The 18848-nt window shown below is 42.9% G+C and overlaps 1 protein-coding gene across 1 annotated transcript in view; it reads left to right on the forward strand.

The window, feature by feature from the left end:
* The window catches only part of golim4a (golgi integral membrane protein 4a), a 103452-nt gene that overhangs the window by 47181 nt on the left and 37423 nt on the right, over positions 1-18848 (forward strand). Inside the window, 4 exon segments of the mRNA XM_084332803.1 lie at positions 7010-7084; positions 13311-13360; positions 17366-17419; positions 18226-18376. Of these exon segments, the coding sequence (XP_084188929.1) occupies positions 7010-7084; positions 13311-13360; positions 17366-17419; positions 18226-18376 (330 nt within the window).

The raw sequence follows: 18848 nt of genomic DNA on the forward strand, positions 1-18848 counted from the left end.
CTCGGTGTGCACATCGACAACAAACTGAACGGGTCAAAACATGCAGAAGCACTATACAAGAAGGGCCAGAGCCGACTCTACTTCCTCAGAAGGCTGAGATCCTTCAATGTCTGTACAAGGATGTTGAGGATGTTCTATGAGTCGGTGGTGGCGGGCGCCTTCTTGTACGCTGTGACCTGCTGGGGCAGCGGACTGAGAGCAGTGGACACAACCAGGTAGGGCTGGGCGATATGGAAAAAAATCATATCGCGATAACGATATGATAATTTTATTTTATTTCTCGATATCGATAATTATCGAATTGTTATAAGTATAATTTTTTTTTTTTTTTTTTTTTTTTTAACAACAGATGTATGTTTATTTTGCAGCAATTCTTTGTCATTGCCGCCATCTTTAGTGTTACATCCCCTCACACTCCAGTTCTCAGGCTGCAGCTGATTTAAAAGCTAAAGTAAACCGGCTTCTCTGCTGGCTGTGGCTCCAGAGGAGTTGAACAGTTCTGGCTCTGCTAGTTTATTTTCGATCTTTTGGCGCTTTTTTGGTGGACAAACCACCGCACATGTGCACTGTGACTCGTGACTGGAGTCTAGTTCTGCTAGCACACATAGCCTACTGTGTACAGACGGTTTCAAAATGTATTTTAAATTAGAAAGCAAACAAAATAAATGGACAAGAGAAAAAGAAATCTGAATTTGGTCAGTATTGTCATTTGGACAAGCAAAGCCATTACTTTAAGTTGCAGGCAAGAAAGACAAGTCTGTCCACTGTCTCTTAAAACTGCCCTGTTGCAGGTAAAAAAAAAAAAAATGATTTTTCGAATTTTTTTTTATTTCGATATTCGATATCGATTATTAAAATATATCGCGATATTTATCGTTATCGTTATATCGCCCAGCCCTACAACCAGGCTGGATAAGCTGGTCAGGAAGGCCAGCAGCGTGGTTGGGGTTGAGCTGGACTCTCTAGCGAGGGTGGCAGAGAGGAGGAGCCTCGCTAAGCTCCAGGCCATCAGGGAAAACCCCACCCACCCACTATACACAGACTTGGCTGACAGGAGGAGCATGTTCAGTGCTAGGCTCACACTACCCAAATGCAGCACTGAACGGCACAGGAAGTCCTTCATTCCAACAGCCATCAGACTATATAATTAGGGATGCCCCGATCGATCGGCCCCCGATCGTTATCGGCCGATAATCAGTATAAATATGCGATCGGGGAATTCCGATAATTAGTCATATTCGCCGATCGCGGAAACTGATCAAGTGGATATCTCACTCGCTTGTCTCAGACGCACAGGACCTGCAAACTGCTCCTCCTCCCTAGCCCCGCCCGTACCCGTGTAGAGTTTGTAAACACGGAGGCGGACCTCCTCTGCTGAGTCTAGATAGTGCATTCGACCTGAGCTAACGTTAGCTACCTAGCTATCGTTACTGTTTAAACAAAATTACCCAGTCAACTATTCACTTTTAGTAGGCATTGTCTAACGGTATTTAGCCGGCTAGCTACTGATAGCTCCGGATATCAACAAATGCCCCAGGAAGTCCAGTAGCCCATGTTGATATCTCCGTTAGCTTGCGTTAGCTGACGTTAGTTCACGGTTCAAAACGAAATGTCCGATTGAACTAAATAGTTGTCTTAACGTCATCTAGCCGGCTAGCAGTAGCTACAGATGGCTCCTGATATCAATGTCTTATAACATTGATTGAATGCGTATTCGAGCTGAGGGCTTGCTGAATGTGAAATGACCAAAGCATAACGTTACCAATAGGGTCCCGCTGCAGCGCCGGAGAATCCTTTTTGGAGCTAGGGCTACTAGAGTACACACAGACAGTGGAGCTGTTTGCAGATAGCGAGCATTTTGACTTGTTGCGTGGTGGCGATGTCTCGCAGATAATACAACTACAAGTCTAATTATATAATATATATATTTTATAAAAAAAAAAAAAAAAAAACTGTTTATATAAAATAAGTTTTAATTTATTTTTAATCAAAAACGATCGGTATCGGATCGGTATCGGCCGATATGGCTCACGACGATCGGTAATCGGTATCGGTGGCAAAAAACGTGATCGGGGCATCCCTATATATAATGCATCACTGTGCCTCACTGCATCACTGAGCACAGAGCGGCAGCTCAATAGTGGCAGGAGGACGCGACTAGCGGCCCCAGGCTCCACAACAGGGGGCAGCGACGGCTGCCAGACATTGATCTAGGTCTTATTGGAACCCAAGGAGGACAATACACTACCTAAAGCATACTGCACCTAGCTACACTGAATACTGGAATATATATTTCATATTTCATTTAGTTAGATTTAAATTATAATTATATTGACCAAATTGTTTACCCCATGCTCAGTATGCTCAGTATATTCTTACTGTATTTATTTCTGTATATTTTATTTCATTTCATTTTATCCTATTTTATTTTACTCTACTCTTATCCTAGGTGACTTGATTTGATTTGTGTTATTATTCTAATTTGTGACCTGTCCTGTCTAAATGTTTAAATGTTGAGCGATTTGCAGTGTCTAATTTCCCACGGGATAATAAAAGTATTTCTATTCTATTCTATTCTATTCTTGATATTGGCTTTTTTACCTATACCGATATTGTCCAACTCTTAATTTCCGATACCGATATCAACCGATAACGATATATGCAGGGTCCCCCCCCCCCCCCCCAAAAACGGAATAATTTCAGGTAATTAACATTACATATCTCTTAACTTAAATTAAATTAACACAACATTATGCATACTTTTGACAATAAATAAAAGGTTATAGAAATGTAAAAACAAAATATATATATATTTTTTTTGAAAACCGATACCGATATTTTCCGATATCACATTTTAATGCCGATATCGGCCGATAATATCGGACATCCCTAGTTATTAGTCCTTGTCGAGCTCCAGTCAATTCCTATTTTATTTAATTTTATTTGTTTGCTTTTGGATCATAGATTGGGCCTTCAGTCTGTTAGCCATTGTTCCATTTTACACCCAAAGTAATGAAGCCAAACAGCATCACGTCCAAAAACACATGATGGAGCCAACGCTGTGTTTGCTGGCTGACTTATTAACGGCTGATGAGATTCAGTTTACTGCACAGTCTGCACTCTTCATCTCCCCCCTCTCTCTCTGTCTTATTATCTGTCCTATTCTCTGTCTTATTCTATCGCTGTCTTATTATCTGTCCTATTCTCTGTCTTATTCTATCGCTGTCTTATTATCTGTCCTATTCTCTGTCTTATTCTCTCTCTGTCTTATTATCTGTCCTATTCTCTGTCTTATTCTCTCTCTGTCTTATCTGTCCTATTCTCTGTCTTATTCTCTCTCTGTCTTATTATCTGTCCTATTCTCTGTCTTATTCTCTCTCCGTCTTATTATCTGTCCTATTCTCTGTCTTATTCTCTCTCTGTCTTATTATCTGTCCTATTCTCTGTCTTATTCTCTCTCTGTCTTATTATCTGTCCTATTCTCTGTCTTATTCTCTCTCTGTCTTATTATCTGTCCTATTATCTGTCTTATTTTCTCTCTCTACTTATTATCTGTCCTATTCTCTGTCTTATTCTCTCTCCGTCTTATTATCTGTCCTATTCTCTGTCTTATTCTCTCTCTGTCTTATTATCTGTCCTATTCTCTGTCTTATTCTCTCTCTGTCTTATTATCTGTCCTATTCTCTGTCTTATTCTCTCTCTGTCTTATTATCTGTCCTATTCTCTGTCTTATTCTCTCTCTGTCTTATTATCTGTCCTATTCTCTGTCTTATTTTCTCTGTCTTATTATCTGTCCTATTCTGTCTTATTCTCTCTCTGTCTTATTATCTGTCCTATTCTCTGTCTTATTCTCTCTGTGTGTCTTACACTCTCTGTGTCGTATTCTCTCTGTCTTATTCTCTCTGTGTGTCTTACACTCTCTGTGTCGTATTCTCTCTGTCTTATTCTCTCTCTGTGTCTTATCTCTGTCTTATTTTCTCTCTTTGTCTTATTCTTTCTGTGTCTTATTCTCTCTGTCTTATTCTCTCTCTCTGTCTTATTATCTCTCTCTTTCTTAGTCTCTCTCTTTGTGTCTTATTCTCTCTCTCTCTCTGTCTTATTCTCTCTCTCTGTCTTATTCTCTCTCTTTCTGTCTTCTCTCTCTCTGTCTTATTCTCTGTATTATTCTCTGTCTGTCTTATTCTCCCATTTATCTCCCTTTCTCTCTGTCTTATTCTCTCTGTATTATTCTCTGTCTGTCTGTCCTATGCTCTCTCTCTCTCTCTCTCTCTCTGTGTTGTATTCTCTCTCTCTCTCCCTATCCCTCTCCCTCTCCCTCCTTTCTCTCAGAGAAGAATGACGAGGCATTCATCTTAATGGCAGCGCAGCGTGATGCTGCTGCAGTATGATGTTGAGTGCACTCACTCAGGAAGAATGGCCACGGGAACCGTTTGACAAACCAAGCCGACAAGGCAGGAAGCTATGAGAAAATTGTTATTCTCTGACTGCCTCGACGCAGAGCGGCCCCGGGCCGTTCCTCCCACGACACGCGCACGACTGCAGGCTACACAGGGCAAATTGCAGCGTTGGGGAGTCGTTAGCGACATATAGTGCAATTACTAGTTTAACTACACGTTGCAGTAGCTGGGTGGCAGTTTACTACATTCAAATCTCAGTAGCTTCTTCAGTAGTTAACTACTTTGGGTCATGTAGTTTAGGTAGCTAATTACAAACTACACATTTCCATAGAGGCTTTTTCTGATTCCACCTAAACAGCTGCTCCCTGTCCTCCTTAAAACACACCCTCAGGCTGCTGCCTGCTGTGAGCTCCTACCTGTACCTACAGTTCCAAAAGCTGCAAGTTGCATTTTAAGTAGCCACAACAAACAGTGAAACCGGCCCTGCCTGAGAGGAACTGCATCAACGGCAGTATCACTAAAACCTGACTTCTGGTAAAAAAAAAAGCAGCGAGGCTGAGAGGATGATGTGTGTGACTTTCAACGGTCGGTCAACACTCCACTCCTCCATGTAAATGACACTGATAAGCACATAAAACGCAATCGTTCGTGCCCTGCAACCGCATAGGCTTCTGCTTCCTCCGACCACCTTTCTCTCTCGCTCTCGCTCTCGCTCTCGCTCTCTCTCGCTCTCTCTCTCGCTCTCTCTCCTCTCTCCCTCTCTCTCCTTTCAAAGTAAGTTTTAGTTTGACAGGCTACAGTATTCTGAGAGTAGTTGAACTTATTTTCATTGTGAAGTAGTCGATTGCAGCAGAGTACAGTAGAATACAGTAGAGTGCAATATAGTACACTATAATACAGTAGAGTGCAATAGAGTACAGTATAGTGCAAGCATATAGTATAGAATACAGTAGAATGCAATAGGGTACAATAGAATACAGCAGAGTACAGTAGAATGCAGCATAGTACAATAGAGTGCAATAGAGTACAGTAGAGTGCAGCATAGTACAGTAGAATGCAGCATAGTACAATAGAGTACAGTAGAGTGCAGCATAGTACAGTAGAATGCAGCAGAGTACAATAGAGTGCAATAGAGTACAGTAGAGTACACACAATTGTCTTGGCTGAGATACACAGCCTAGGAGTACTGTAATCTGAAAACATGTATGTCCTTTGAAATAATCATTGCTGCTGTAGAGGATAGCATTGCATTTTCAATCAATTTAAAATCGCATCAAATTGGAATTTACATTAATCACATTATATTAATGAGTTGGCCTGATCTAATTAGTCAAATGTTGTTCAAATCTAAAAACAAATATCGTAATGGATTATGTTTTAAAAAGAAATCTCTTCCCATCCCTGCACACACACACACACACACACACACACACACACACACACACACACACACACACACACACACACACACACACACACACACACACACACACACAAACAAAGAAATGCAAATTGGCACAAATGTGTGGACATCAGCGTCACGCTGTCTGCTGTTCTGTCTCCCTTGCACTCAACCCTGGCATAATTTCCTTTCCTTAGTGTTCAAGCTGGTGGTGCAGAGAGAGAGGTCTGACTAGAGAGAGAGAGAGACGTCGATTAGCTCCAGAACTTAAATGAAGCAATGAAGTAAACAACCGGACTAGGGTCTGATATAGAGGCTAAGAGAGGGAGAGAATGGAGAGGGCATTAGAACAGATGGAGGGAATGAGGGAGGAGAGAGGAGTGGGCGACAGGTCGAAAGGATGAGAGCTAAGGCCGATTCTCTGTAATGCCATACTGTGGAATATCACAGCTTCCTGTCAATGGAGGAGCATTTGCTATCACACACGCACACACACACACACACACACACACACGCACACACTAAGAACACACACTCTGTTTGAATAAATATAAAGTACTCTGTCATTTGAGCTTCAAACACATACACACCGGCTTATACACACAAACACAGACTTGACCGCATAAAAACAGATCTAGCTAAACTGTAGCCTACATCTAACCAACCACCTAAGAGAAGTGTGTGTGTGTGTGTGTGTGTGTGTGTGTGTGTGTGTGTGTGTGTGTGTGTGTGTGTGTGTGTGTGTGTGTGTGTGTGTGTGTGTGTGTGTGTGTGTGTGTGTGTGTGTGTGTGTGTGTGTGTGTGTGTGTGTGTGTGTGTGTGTGTGTGTGTGTGTGTGTGTGTGTGTGTGTGTGTGTGTGTGTGTGTGTCCGCGTGTGTGTCCGCGTGTGTGTGTGTGTGTCCGCGTGTGTGTGTCCGCGTGTGTGTGTCCGCGTGTGTGTGTCCGCGTGTGTGTTGGACAGTGTACATATTTGTATCATGGCTGGGTGTTCAGTTTACCCTCCAGATGGCCTCATGGGAACATCCTCTCACACTAACACCCTGTTTCTCTCTCTCTCCCGCTCTCACTATCTCTCCCTCTCTCGCTCCTCCCTCGCTCTCCTTCCTTACATCTCTCTTCTCTCTCTCTCTCTCTTTTTATATATCTCTCTCTCTCTCTCTCTCTCTCTCTCTCTCTCTCTCTCTCTCTCTCTCTCTCTCTCTCTCTCAGTGGTGTACGAGCATCGCTCCAGATTGGAGAAGTCTCTACAGAAGGAGAGGTTGGAACACAAAAAGGCCAAGGAAGGTGAAGCATCCCAATTCTTCCTCCACTGTTATCAGTCTGATGTTACTCTAGAACAGCTGTTCTCACTCTGATGTTACTCTAGAACAGCTGTTCTCACTCTGATGTTATTCTAGAACAGCTGTTCTCTGCTGTTACTCCAGAACAGCTGTTCTCACTCTGCTGTTACTCCAGAACAGCTGTTCTCACTCTGATGTTACTCTAGAACAGCTGTTCTCACTCCACTGTTATTCTAGAACAGCTGTTCTCTGCTGTTACTCCAGAACAGCTGTTCTCACTCTGATGTTACTCTAGAACAGCTGTTCTCACTCTGATGTTACTCCAGAACAGCTGTTCTCACTCTGCTGTTACTCCAGAACAGCTGTTCTCACTCTGATGTTACTCTAGAACAGCTGTTCTCACTCTGATGTTACTCTAGAACAGCTGTTCTCACTCTGCTGTTACTCTAGAACATCTGTTCTCACTATGATGTTACTCTAGAACAGCTGTTCTCACTCTGATGTTACTCTAGAACAGCTGTTCTCACTCTGCTGTTACTCTAGAACAGCTGTTCTCACTCTGCTGTTACTGTAGAACAGCTGTTCTCACTCTGATGTTACTCTAGAACAGCTGTTCTCACTCTGCTGTTACTCTAGAACAGCTGTTCTCACTCTGCTGTTACTCCACAGTTCTCACTCTGCTTTTACTCTAGTCTAGAACAACGGTTCTCAATGAGGGGGTTCTTGAAGATGTTCCACAGGGTCCCCAGGAAAATAGGGACCAGTTAGATTTCACTATTATTTAATTCACTAGAAGTCAGTCCAGTGAGAGAATGTATAATAATTCATATTTGGATATTCTATCCACTGTTATCTCCCCACTTACACTACAGACACAGTTATGGAATTCTGAACTAAATGATTTCTAACTACAAAGATCTTCTCAGATGGGGGGGGGGGGGCTCTGAGACAAGATCAGTTGGGGTTAGCAGTCTAATGTGTATCAGCTCTAGAACACTGGTTCTCAATGGGGGGTATGTGTACATGGGGGAACTTCAAGGGAGAAGATAAAATGTAAGAATCAACATTGAATATAATGCTTATGACACGGAATTTAATCAAGTGTATTTCCATTACACGCTATGCAGCTTTGCACAAGGAGCCTTTGTCTGTCGATTTGTTCTCGTGCGGCTACACAGCTGTAAACAATTAGAAGGGAGGCAAAGAAACTGTCGCAGAGAGAGCGGTCGGTCCGAGAGGTCCTTGGCAGGATGACTTGGAGGGGTTCACTGCACAAGAGCTACTGCAGCGGTGTCCTCCTCCCCGTCAGACACCCCTGCGGTCCCTCGCGGCCTCGCACAGCACGCGTCCCGGCCGGGAGAGGTGCACGTAGGCTCTGCCTTGGCCTATGACGGGAGCAGCGACCCCTCCGGCAGAGATCTGACGGCGGTTTCACCTTTGAGGGGTTCCCAAACTTTTCAGGCCGCGACCCCCAAATAACGGTGTCAGAGAGCCCCCACTATTATAGGAGGTAAACAAATTTTTTTTTTTTTTAAATAATTATATATATATTTTTTTTTTATATAAATGGAAATGTATGGTTGAAACTTGCAAACGTTCAAACGCACACACACTAATAAGCATTGGAAGCTTTTAACCAGGGCCGGACTGGGGAAATCATTCAGGCCAGGAAATATAGTGCAAAATATAGCCCCAGTCAGGCCACTTTTTAAGCAGGGGGTCTGGGGGTCCCCCACCAGGACATTTCTTGTTACAAAGACTTCATTTCCTGCATTCTTCTGGTGCAGGAATTTTTTAATTGTACCCTTTAAATGCCAGTGTTTGTGATGTGATGGCATCACAAATTATTGTTAAAAAGCAGGCTAGCATATGTATGATTAGCAACAACACTGATTTTGATGGATTTTCTGTTTTTTGTAATGTCAGATTGAAAAAAATACTATCTTTTATTCAACTTCAGCCCTGATCATAACACCACATATTCATTTTTTGTATCCACTTTTTCTCCCATTTTCTATATTTTCTCCCATCCCAATTTCGTATCATCCAATTCAACCCTCCCCTGTCACGAACGCTGTTTCTTGCCTCCCACAAGCCGGCTGCAATGTGGACTAAGTCATACATAGCACAAGTCCCCTCCGGTACTTGAGGTAACAGCAGTCGCATCTTTTCACCTGCGCAGCTCGATCTCTCAGCGGCGAGGAGTAACGCGTGGGAGGCTCACGCTGCCCCCGACACTTCCTGATTCTACTGCGCAGGCGCACCAACCGACCTGTAGGAGTCGCTGTCCACAACGCCCGATCCCCACCCATCAGTTTCCCACCCCCTAATACGGCCAATGTGTATTAGTATGAACGACCAGCTAAACTGAAAGCAATGTGGAGCGCTGGGCTCGAACAGGCGAGCCCAGCGTCTCCGCATTCGTGGCGAGCGCCTTGCCCACTACGCCACGTAGCCGCCTACCACATATTCATTTTATAATTCTAACTCTTTAAATGCCAGTGTGTGTGATGGCATATATTTGCAATATATCAAATGCAAAGTAGATTTTTCTGGGGGGGATTATTACAGGCTAGCATGTGTCAATTAGGGCTGCAACTAATTTGGTAGTCGACTAATCTGTCGATTATTTTTTCGATTAGTCGACTAATCGAAAACCAATTATGTAAAAAAAAAAGGATATAATTTTTTTTTTTTTTTTTTCTTAAACTACCTATCTTTGTGAAAGTGGCTTCTCAGCTCTGGTCCAGCTGAAGACAGAGCAGAGGAACATATTGGACATTGAGCATGACCTCAGAGTTGCTTGTCTACCATCACCCCAGACTTTGAGACTCTTGTCAGGACCAAACAACAACATCATAACATGATGATCCCATAGCAAATTAAAATAATGACTCATGAAACATTTGAATTTGGATCTTAAGCCACTTTAAATGAAAATGTATTTGAAGAACAATACAGCAATCACTCATAACAAGATAAATAAATTAAATAATACAAATTAAAGTGGAAGTGTACTTTAAATAACTAAAAAAATAATAATAAAAAAGAAAAATAACTAGCAGCATCTGCCCCCAGCACCGCGGCTGATGGGGCTGTAACTTGGTCCAGGACCAGGAGGGTGACGTGGAACAGCTGTAAGGGGAGAGGGGGATGAGTCAGATCAGACAGACTTCTAGGTCTTTTGTTTGCTGTGTGTGAGAGGAGTCCGTGTGTGTATGTGTGTATGTGTGTGTGTCTTACTCTGATCGCTGTGTGAGTGAGAGGAGTGTGTGTACTGTGTAATTTGTGTGTGTGTCTTACTCTGATCGCTGTGTGAGTGAGAGGTGTGTACTGTGTAATTTGTGTATGTGTGTGTGTCTTACTCTGATCGCTGTGTGTGAGAGAGAGGAGTGTGAATGTGTGTGTGTCTTACTCTGATTGCTGTGTGTGAGAGAGAGGAGTGTGAATGTGTGTGTGTCTTACTCTGATCGCTGTGTGTGAGTGAGAGGAGTGTGTATGTGTGTGACGTCTTACTCTGATCGCTGTGTGTGAGTGAGAGGAGTGTGTATGTGTGTGTCTTACTCTGATCGCTGTGTGTGAGTGAGAGGAGTGCGTGTGTAATGTATTGTGTGTCTAGTCTGATCATCATCTCCTGCAGGGGAACAATGTTTTCAATGTCCAAAATGTGCTATGGGATCATCATGTTATGATGTTGTCTGGAACCCTGAGAAGCCACTCTCACAAAGATAGGTAGTGCACAAAAAAAAAAAAATTAAATAATTTTTTTTTTTTAATGACTAATCGACGCAACAATTTCTCGTCGACGATTTTTTATAATCGACCTCGTCGATTATGTCGACTAATCGTTGCAGCCCTAGTGTCAATGATTAGCAACAACAGTTTTTTGTAAGGGTCCCCTCCACCAATCACATGCGGCTCCCTTTGTGTGTGTGTGAGAGCAAGAGAGAGAGAGATAGTTCTCCAATTTGTGTGAGTTGCAGTGATCTCCTGGTTGTTCCCCACCTAGGCTTTCTAACTATTGCGCTGCTGCAACTAGAAACACTGGCCTTCCCTGCTTCTAAGTTCATTTAAAAAAAAAATGTAAATCATCTGGCGACCCCCCCCCCCCCCCCCCCCCCGCGCTTGTGGGAACCTCTGCGTTAAATGACCGGTCTTTTTGACATGTGGATTCCAAGCGATTCATCATCTTTTACCGTTACTGAAAACATGTTTATCTGCCGAATCACCACTGCCGTACACTTCTCTTTGTAAGCCACATATACCCATGAAAGTCATCTGACTACAGTGCTGTGTTAAACCTCTGAGGTACATTGATTTTCCTGAATTCTTTTTTTTGTTGCTCTATTGTGCCTTAAAGGGGAACTATTTTACTATTTCTTTCACTATTTGGGCACTTTTACACAATTCCTGTGAGTCTATGGAACACCTCTGTAATATATATATTTTTTTTATTCATTGTTTTGTATTTCTAATCAAGTCCTCAAAAACAGCATTTTTCTACCTCAAGATCTCGAGCTGTTTTGAGCCTGGGCTCCTAAACCACTGCGCAGCGTCGGCCCCGCCTGAACATTAACATGCAGCGGTGTCTTTATGACATCACATATAGGCACATTTTCAAATGACTCAGTTCAGTGAGGGTGAATATTGTGAGAGGAGAATTGGAAGAATGCGCCAATATGAGAATTTTTAGACATAGATCATATTAATATAAGTTCACATAGCTAGGAAACAATGCTAAACACTCAAAAAGGCCATTTATAAGATAGTTCCCCTTTAATACAGTGTCTAAAGAGGAAGAAGAGGAATTCTTCCTCAGATACTGTATTATATTCAATAGCAAAAGCTTTCAGAAAGCACCACATACAGTAAGATGTCATCAAATGTGATGACTTTCTTCAGTTTATATGATGTTTAGGACACATTTTTGGATACACTGGAAGCAAAATGGCAGTCGGCAGAAATTAACTACCAAAATGTTCTGTAACAAGATTATGAATGAAGAAGAGCGCCTTGATCTTTGTATCGAGGCAAGAATGACTTGGAACTTGCATGTCAAAAAGACCTTTAAAAGGAAGGAACATGCCAACATTATGGGAAATGTGCTTACAGTCTTCTCCAGAGTCATACAAGATGATAGATACTTTTTTCGACTAACCTCCTCTTTGTGCGTTCAGTAGAAAGCTATCCGGCTGCAAACTAGCCTAGCATAGCTTAAAACTCAAGAGGGAGGTGTTTTTGGCCAACAGCTAGGCTAGCCGGTTCATATCCGCTTCCATTAATTTGTGCTAAGCTAGGCTAACTTGCAGCCGGATAGCTTTCTACAGTATGCACAGAGAGGAAATTGGTATCTATCTTCTTGTCCGACTCTGGAGAAGATGGTATGTGCACAATTTCCTATGATGTTGGGATAGCCCTATCGGATAGTGACTACAGAATTATCTCTGCTGTCCATACTGTAGCTAGGGGGGGAGAAAACAGCAGGAAGAGAGAAACCTACAGTATGATCAGAATCGCCATTATTATACATTCATTGTGCTTCTAATGAAATAATAATAAATTTTTTTATTTATTTTTTTGATATTTTTATTGGTTTTTTAAAAGATTTTTCACATACAGTTACTTACATTACAAAGACACACATTGTGACAAGGGGGGGGGGGTGCCTCCAGTTCATCTATGCCGTCATCCACACCATATGCAAGCAAAAACAAATCAAAAAGAAAAACAAGCTAAAAGGTAAGCAAACCAAGACAGGCACTGTACAGTATTGCACTTGCCTCCAGCCCATTCACCTGTGGACATACATATATATTTTTTTCTATCCTAAGTCTGTCCATACAATGGGGCATTGGGCCTTTAGAAGGATCAGAGACATTTCAGCAGGGGCCCAATTTCTTATTTTGTTGAGGACCCCACTGTTCTAGAAGATGTTTCAAGTCTCAACCCAGATAAGCATGTTGGACATAGCAAGACAAGAATACAGCCAAAAACAAAATACCGCAAGTGTCTCTGATGACGATATCAAATTGCGGTTTTCCGCTATCCCCCTACTGACCGACACGGAATGAGGAAAGTCTCAGATTCCGTTACATAAGAAGTAGAAACTTGCAGAATCAACTCTTTGACTTAACTGTTGCTCTGTGTATTTCCCCTGTTCGTCGTTCGAAATGCAGATAAAATCATTCACAGTGTTTATACTAAACATCTGACCCTCTTCTCTGTTCCAGATTACCTGGTTTATAAACTTGAAGCCCAGCAGTCACTGAACAAGGAGAAGGTAATGTTTATCCACCGCTATCTGAGCTAAATAATTTTCTACTACATGTACGTGTGCAATGTTCACGGTCCCAGATATTTGGACATCTAGGTGTGTCGTGCAGACAGAGGACCACACACACAACAAGCGGCAGGCGAACTGATTGCTGGTGCTAGAGGGGCTGGGGCATGAAGTCTTTTTTGCACAACATAATGTCAGTGCAGGCCCACACCTAGGGAAGAATACCGGCAGCTCATTGACGCGGAACAATGACTGACGGCATGTCTGAGCTGGGCCTCTCGTTTATTAATTTTCATTTTATAATTGGCCTGTTGTAGCACCACACCAGTTATCAGATTAGCAGTACTCCCAGTACCCCAGTACCCCCCACTCCCTCTGCTCCCTGGACCTGACTACTTCCTGTCCATTTCAATCTCACACGGCTTTACACGCATTTTCACATTATTATTTTCATAAACGTCAGCTCCCAATATGTATTTATTTATTGCCTGCCAGCCTGAAGGTTTCGCAGCAGATGTTTCGCAGTCATAAGAAGGTGTTACATTAATATTTGACTACTTCGACCCAAATCCACGCATGGGAGCGCACAGACTTTCAGTGTGCAACAGTGTCTTTACTCTCTGACCCAGAGAGAAACTGTTCAGAAAATGTGAATGTAGTTCTCTTTTCTGCCTTCAGAAGGCAGAAGGAGATATATGCGGCGATCCGTTGAGTGCGACACTAGACTTGTATCACAGTATTGTATCACACTATGCCTGTTTAGCCCTACTTTATGACATGTGAGAAGAACGCTGCTCAGTGTACCAAGAGTTGACACTTCCCTCACCGTGCACCCTGGGTAATGGAATGTTTTCCCACTCCTCATTAAATTAGACACAGACTCCCTTCCTTTGTTAATAACACGTCCCCTCTAGGCTTGGGCGGTATCATTTTTTTCATACCGTCATACCTTGCTGACATAATACCCCGGTATACGGTATATGACGGTATGAGTTGACTTTCATTTTCATCAGCGGGGGGGGGCGGCAACAACCCGTGTTACCAAGTAAACAAATCACGGAACGATGGCCAGTTAGCCCGCAGCATCCTAGTGCTAGTAATGTTAGCTCTCAGAACGGTAGCAGTTAGCCCGCAGCATCCTAGTACTGCTAACGTTTGCTCTCAGAACGGTAGCCACTAGCCAGTTAGCCCGCAGCACCAGCAACGGTAAGCGCGTCTCATTTAATTTCCACCACTGAAGCGGGTTTCCCTCTTATCGATTGCGTCCTCCTGTGTGTAGACAACCAGCTCTGCGTGTGAGGACTGGTCTCGCCCTCTGCTGGCGCGTGCTGTGTGTGCACTACAACCAATGCCGTCCCTGTCAAAACTCTGTTTCAGTGTAATAGAAACTGAAACGCATCTGTGATTTTGACTGTATTGATTTTCAATACCGTCGGGATTTCTAAATACCCTGGTATACCGTAATACCGTCATACCGCCCAAGCCTAGTCTCCTCTCCCGCGCTATGCCGCTCACACGCATGCTGTCTGCTTCCTGTTATATGTACTACTCTGTTGTTATTTAAGATAAGATAAGATAAGGTTGATCTTTATTAATCCCCTTGGGGGAAATTCTGGGGTCACAGCAGCACAGGGGAGGGCGAGGGGAGGTACAGACAGGGCAGTAGAAAAAAGTATAGTAGATCATGTAAAATATATAAATAAAGATGACGTCTCATCAGGTGAGACATATGTGTGCTCTATCGATAGCTGTACAATGTGCAATTCTCCATACTGAGTCTCATGGCCCGTTTCGACCGACTCTGGCCAAGTCTGCCTTCAATTCATTTTCGATGTAGAGGAGCGTATGCAGCTACAAGGTACAGGTACTGTATACTGCATACACTCCTCTATATTGGAAATTAATTGAATGCAGCCGCGCTGCTAGACTTGGCTGTAGGCGGTGGGAACGAGCCATTAGTCTACCCTGGTATAAATAAACAGATTAAGTGGATTATCAATAGATATACTGTAAATGTGCCTATATACAAATGAGATTTAACAGTTCTCCAGCCGTTTGCCAAGGCAGTCCTTGCCCACGGTTATGCAGCCTGATGGCTACTGGCACAAAGGACTGACCAAGGCAATTTATGGGGTGGGGGGGGGGGGGGGAATGAATGAGTCTATGGCTGAACCAATCATTTACTTCCTTCCGGCGTCGCTGCAGGTGGCAGCCTGTATTTCCACTGTATTTCAAGTCAACCCTATTTATAGATGCTGTTATCCTGGCCAGGTTACTCTTGGGGGTAAAATTTGTATCTGAATGGGAATTCCTGCTCAAGTAAAAGTTAAATAAATAGTATAATGAATTAAATGAATGAATGAAATGAAAGCAATGAAATAATCAGAATCGGCTGCTGCAGTACAGTGTTGTAAGTACCTCATAATTACCTCAGGTACAGAATAACAATGTTGTCAATGATAATCTGGCTTCTCAACACTCACCCCTTCCCTTTACAACCACAACCTGTTGTATGCCACACACTGGTGTACATAGTATGTAGTTATATATCAACTGGCCTCGCGTCTCGCTCTGCCTTCTGAGATAACCCCTTATCGCCACGCACCTAGCGTGCACGAGAAACGAAAACAAATACACCCACTTGCACGTGACCACGCCACTCCCATGACGCCGGAAGTGGTCACGCCTCACCCTTCCTCATTTAGTTTCCAAGCGGGAGCAGCTCAAGTGCACTTCTTGAACTGGAGATTGTTATGAAGCGTAAGGAGACATTACACAATGTTGGGAATTCGCCAGAAGTTCACCAGCCCCCGGAACCTTCTCGGCACATCCTAACAGCGCGGCGGTCCTGTCCTGTGTTTTCCTCGTCTCGTGACAGCGGACCGAGGGACGTCGGATCAAAACCCGAGAAATATCAAGTTTATGAGCGCAATCCGCCCTATGCCACGCTGCAGTAGACACGCCTGGCTCGTGAAATAAAATATTTTTGTGAAGCATTTAGGAAAAAGAGAACGAGCACGCCTCCTACCCACGTCCCACTTTGTGGAGTTCTCTCCTGATGTGTCATAGTGCGATCGGGAGACCGATGTTACTGACCAAACACTATATCTACTTGGAGTGTGAAGGTGATACATCACCAGAAAGTACTCAACCTCTACTGTCTTTAACTATGAGTGAACACAACACTCTAACTTACCATCTTTAGATAATAAAGTACTCAACCTCTACTGTCTTTAACTATGAGTGAACACAACACTCTAACTTACCATCTTTAGATAATAAAGTACTCAACCTCTACTGTCTTTAACTATGAGTGAACACAACACTCTAACTTACAATCTTTATATAATTAAGTATTCAACCTCTACTGTCTTTAACTATGAGTGAACACAACACTCTAACTTACCATCTTTAGATAATAAAGTATTCAACCTCTACTGTCTTTAACTATGAATGAACACAACACTCTAACTTATCATCTTTAGATAATAAAGTATTCAACCTCTACTGTCTTTAACTATGAATGAACACAACACTCCAACTTTACATAATAACGTTTGGAAACACTGTTCATGAAAACATTGACGAGTCAGTTTGTTATATGCAACATTTCAGTCATATGACGTCTCGCAATGCTGTATATAATAAAACTCTTAAGTGAACTCCTCAAAGTAAATTTTTACTACACCAATGCACCTGTCACAAAGAATTTACTCAGGTTTGCACTGCAGGAGACCTTTGATGCTGTCTGAAACCTTAACATGGTTCATTTTAATATACTGTGTATTCATTTCCATTTGTTTTATCATGTGAATGAACTGTTTGTGACTTCTGATTGGATACTACAATGCTGTATAGACTGAGGATAGCGAGCACTGTATGCACCTGTTGTCTGTTCAACACTGTTATCTGCATAGAGTCACAAGGAGTCTGGTTGTGAGATGACTGGTTTTGATAACGGAGTCATAGACGGTGGAACTAACGCTTGTCTTGTGTCCCAAACAGCAGGACTCCAGCGGCAGATTCAACTCCTTACATGTCCAGCACACGATGCTGAAGGTATGAGCTCTTTTGATCCGTCATATGTATGTAGGGCTGACCCGAATGCCTCCAAGCCTCAGTCCCTGCCATGGTAATCTGTGCCAAAATCAACATTCGGGAGTGCTTCAAACTGACCCTGCATCAGCATGAGAAATGGCTCATAGAAATAATAATCCGATATTGATTTTGAAAATCAATTCCTCTCAGGCAAAGACATTTTAGTCACAAGAACCTTCAGAAACTCTGTCTAGTCCGTTTAAAACCTTCCACACGGGAGGAACCAAGCATTGATTATTTTTCTGATCATTACTTTCAAAGCCCAGAAAATGGTAATGGGGAGTCTGGAGTCGGGACAGCCCTAGACGTGGTTTAATCTGCAATTATTTGAAGTACACACATACTGGCACACACACGCATTACTACAAACACAAGCATGCATGCACACACTACTACAAACACAAGCATGCATGCACACACACACACATGCGCGCATGCATGCTCCTTCACCCTATAACCTACTGTACCAGTCTCTCTCCTTGTTGCAGAACAACCAGCATGGTGATCTAAAGCACTACACACACACACACCTACACACACACACACCTACACACACACACACACCTACACACACACACCCTAAATATTTAATTTCAATCCCCCAATTAAATGATGTGCTTCAAATACTTCAGAGGTTCAACATGATTTTACAGACATTTAAGTACATGGAACCAGCTATGATATCTCTCTCACACGCACACACACCTAAACCTACTCCTTCACGCTATAACCGACATGTAACTTTCTAATCACGTATCACTGTGTAGAACCAGCACGATGACCTGAAGAAGCAGTATTATGAGCTCCAGGAGCAGCACCAGGTGCAGGGGGAGGACCACGGCCGGGCGCTGGACGAACACAAGGAGCAATTCGACAAACTGCAGCAGGACAAAGCGCAGGAGTCCTCCAAGTTCAAAGGTACTCACCACTAGACCTCATAACATGAGTCCTCCAAGTTCAAAGGTACTCACCACTAGACCTCATAACATGAGTCCTCCAAGTTCAAAGGTACTCACCACTAGACCTCATAACATGAGTCCTCCAAGCTCAAAGGTACTCACCACTAGACCTCATAACATGAGTCCTCCAAGTTCAAAGGTACTCACCACTAGACCTCATAACATGAGTCCTCCAAGTTCAAAGGTACTCACCACTAGACCTCATAACATGAGTCCTCCAAGCTCAAAGGTACTCACCACTAGACCTCATAACATGAGTCCTCCAAGTTCAAAGGTACTCACCACTAGACCTCATAACATGAGTCCTCCAAGTTCAAAGGTACTCACCACTAGACCTCATAACATGAGTCCTCCAAGTTCAAAGGTACTCACCACTAGACCTCATAACAGGAGTTCTCCAAGTTCAAAGGTACTCACCACTAGACCTCATA

Source organism: Notolepis coatsorum (genome assembly GCF_963971535.1).
Source record: "Notolepis coatsorum genome assembly, chromosome: 1".
Taxonomy (NCBI): domain Eukaryota; kingdom Metazoa; phylum Chordata; class Actinopteri; order Aulopiformes; family Paralepididae; genus Notolepis; species Notolepis coatsorum.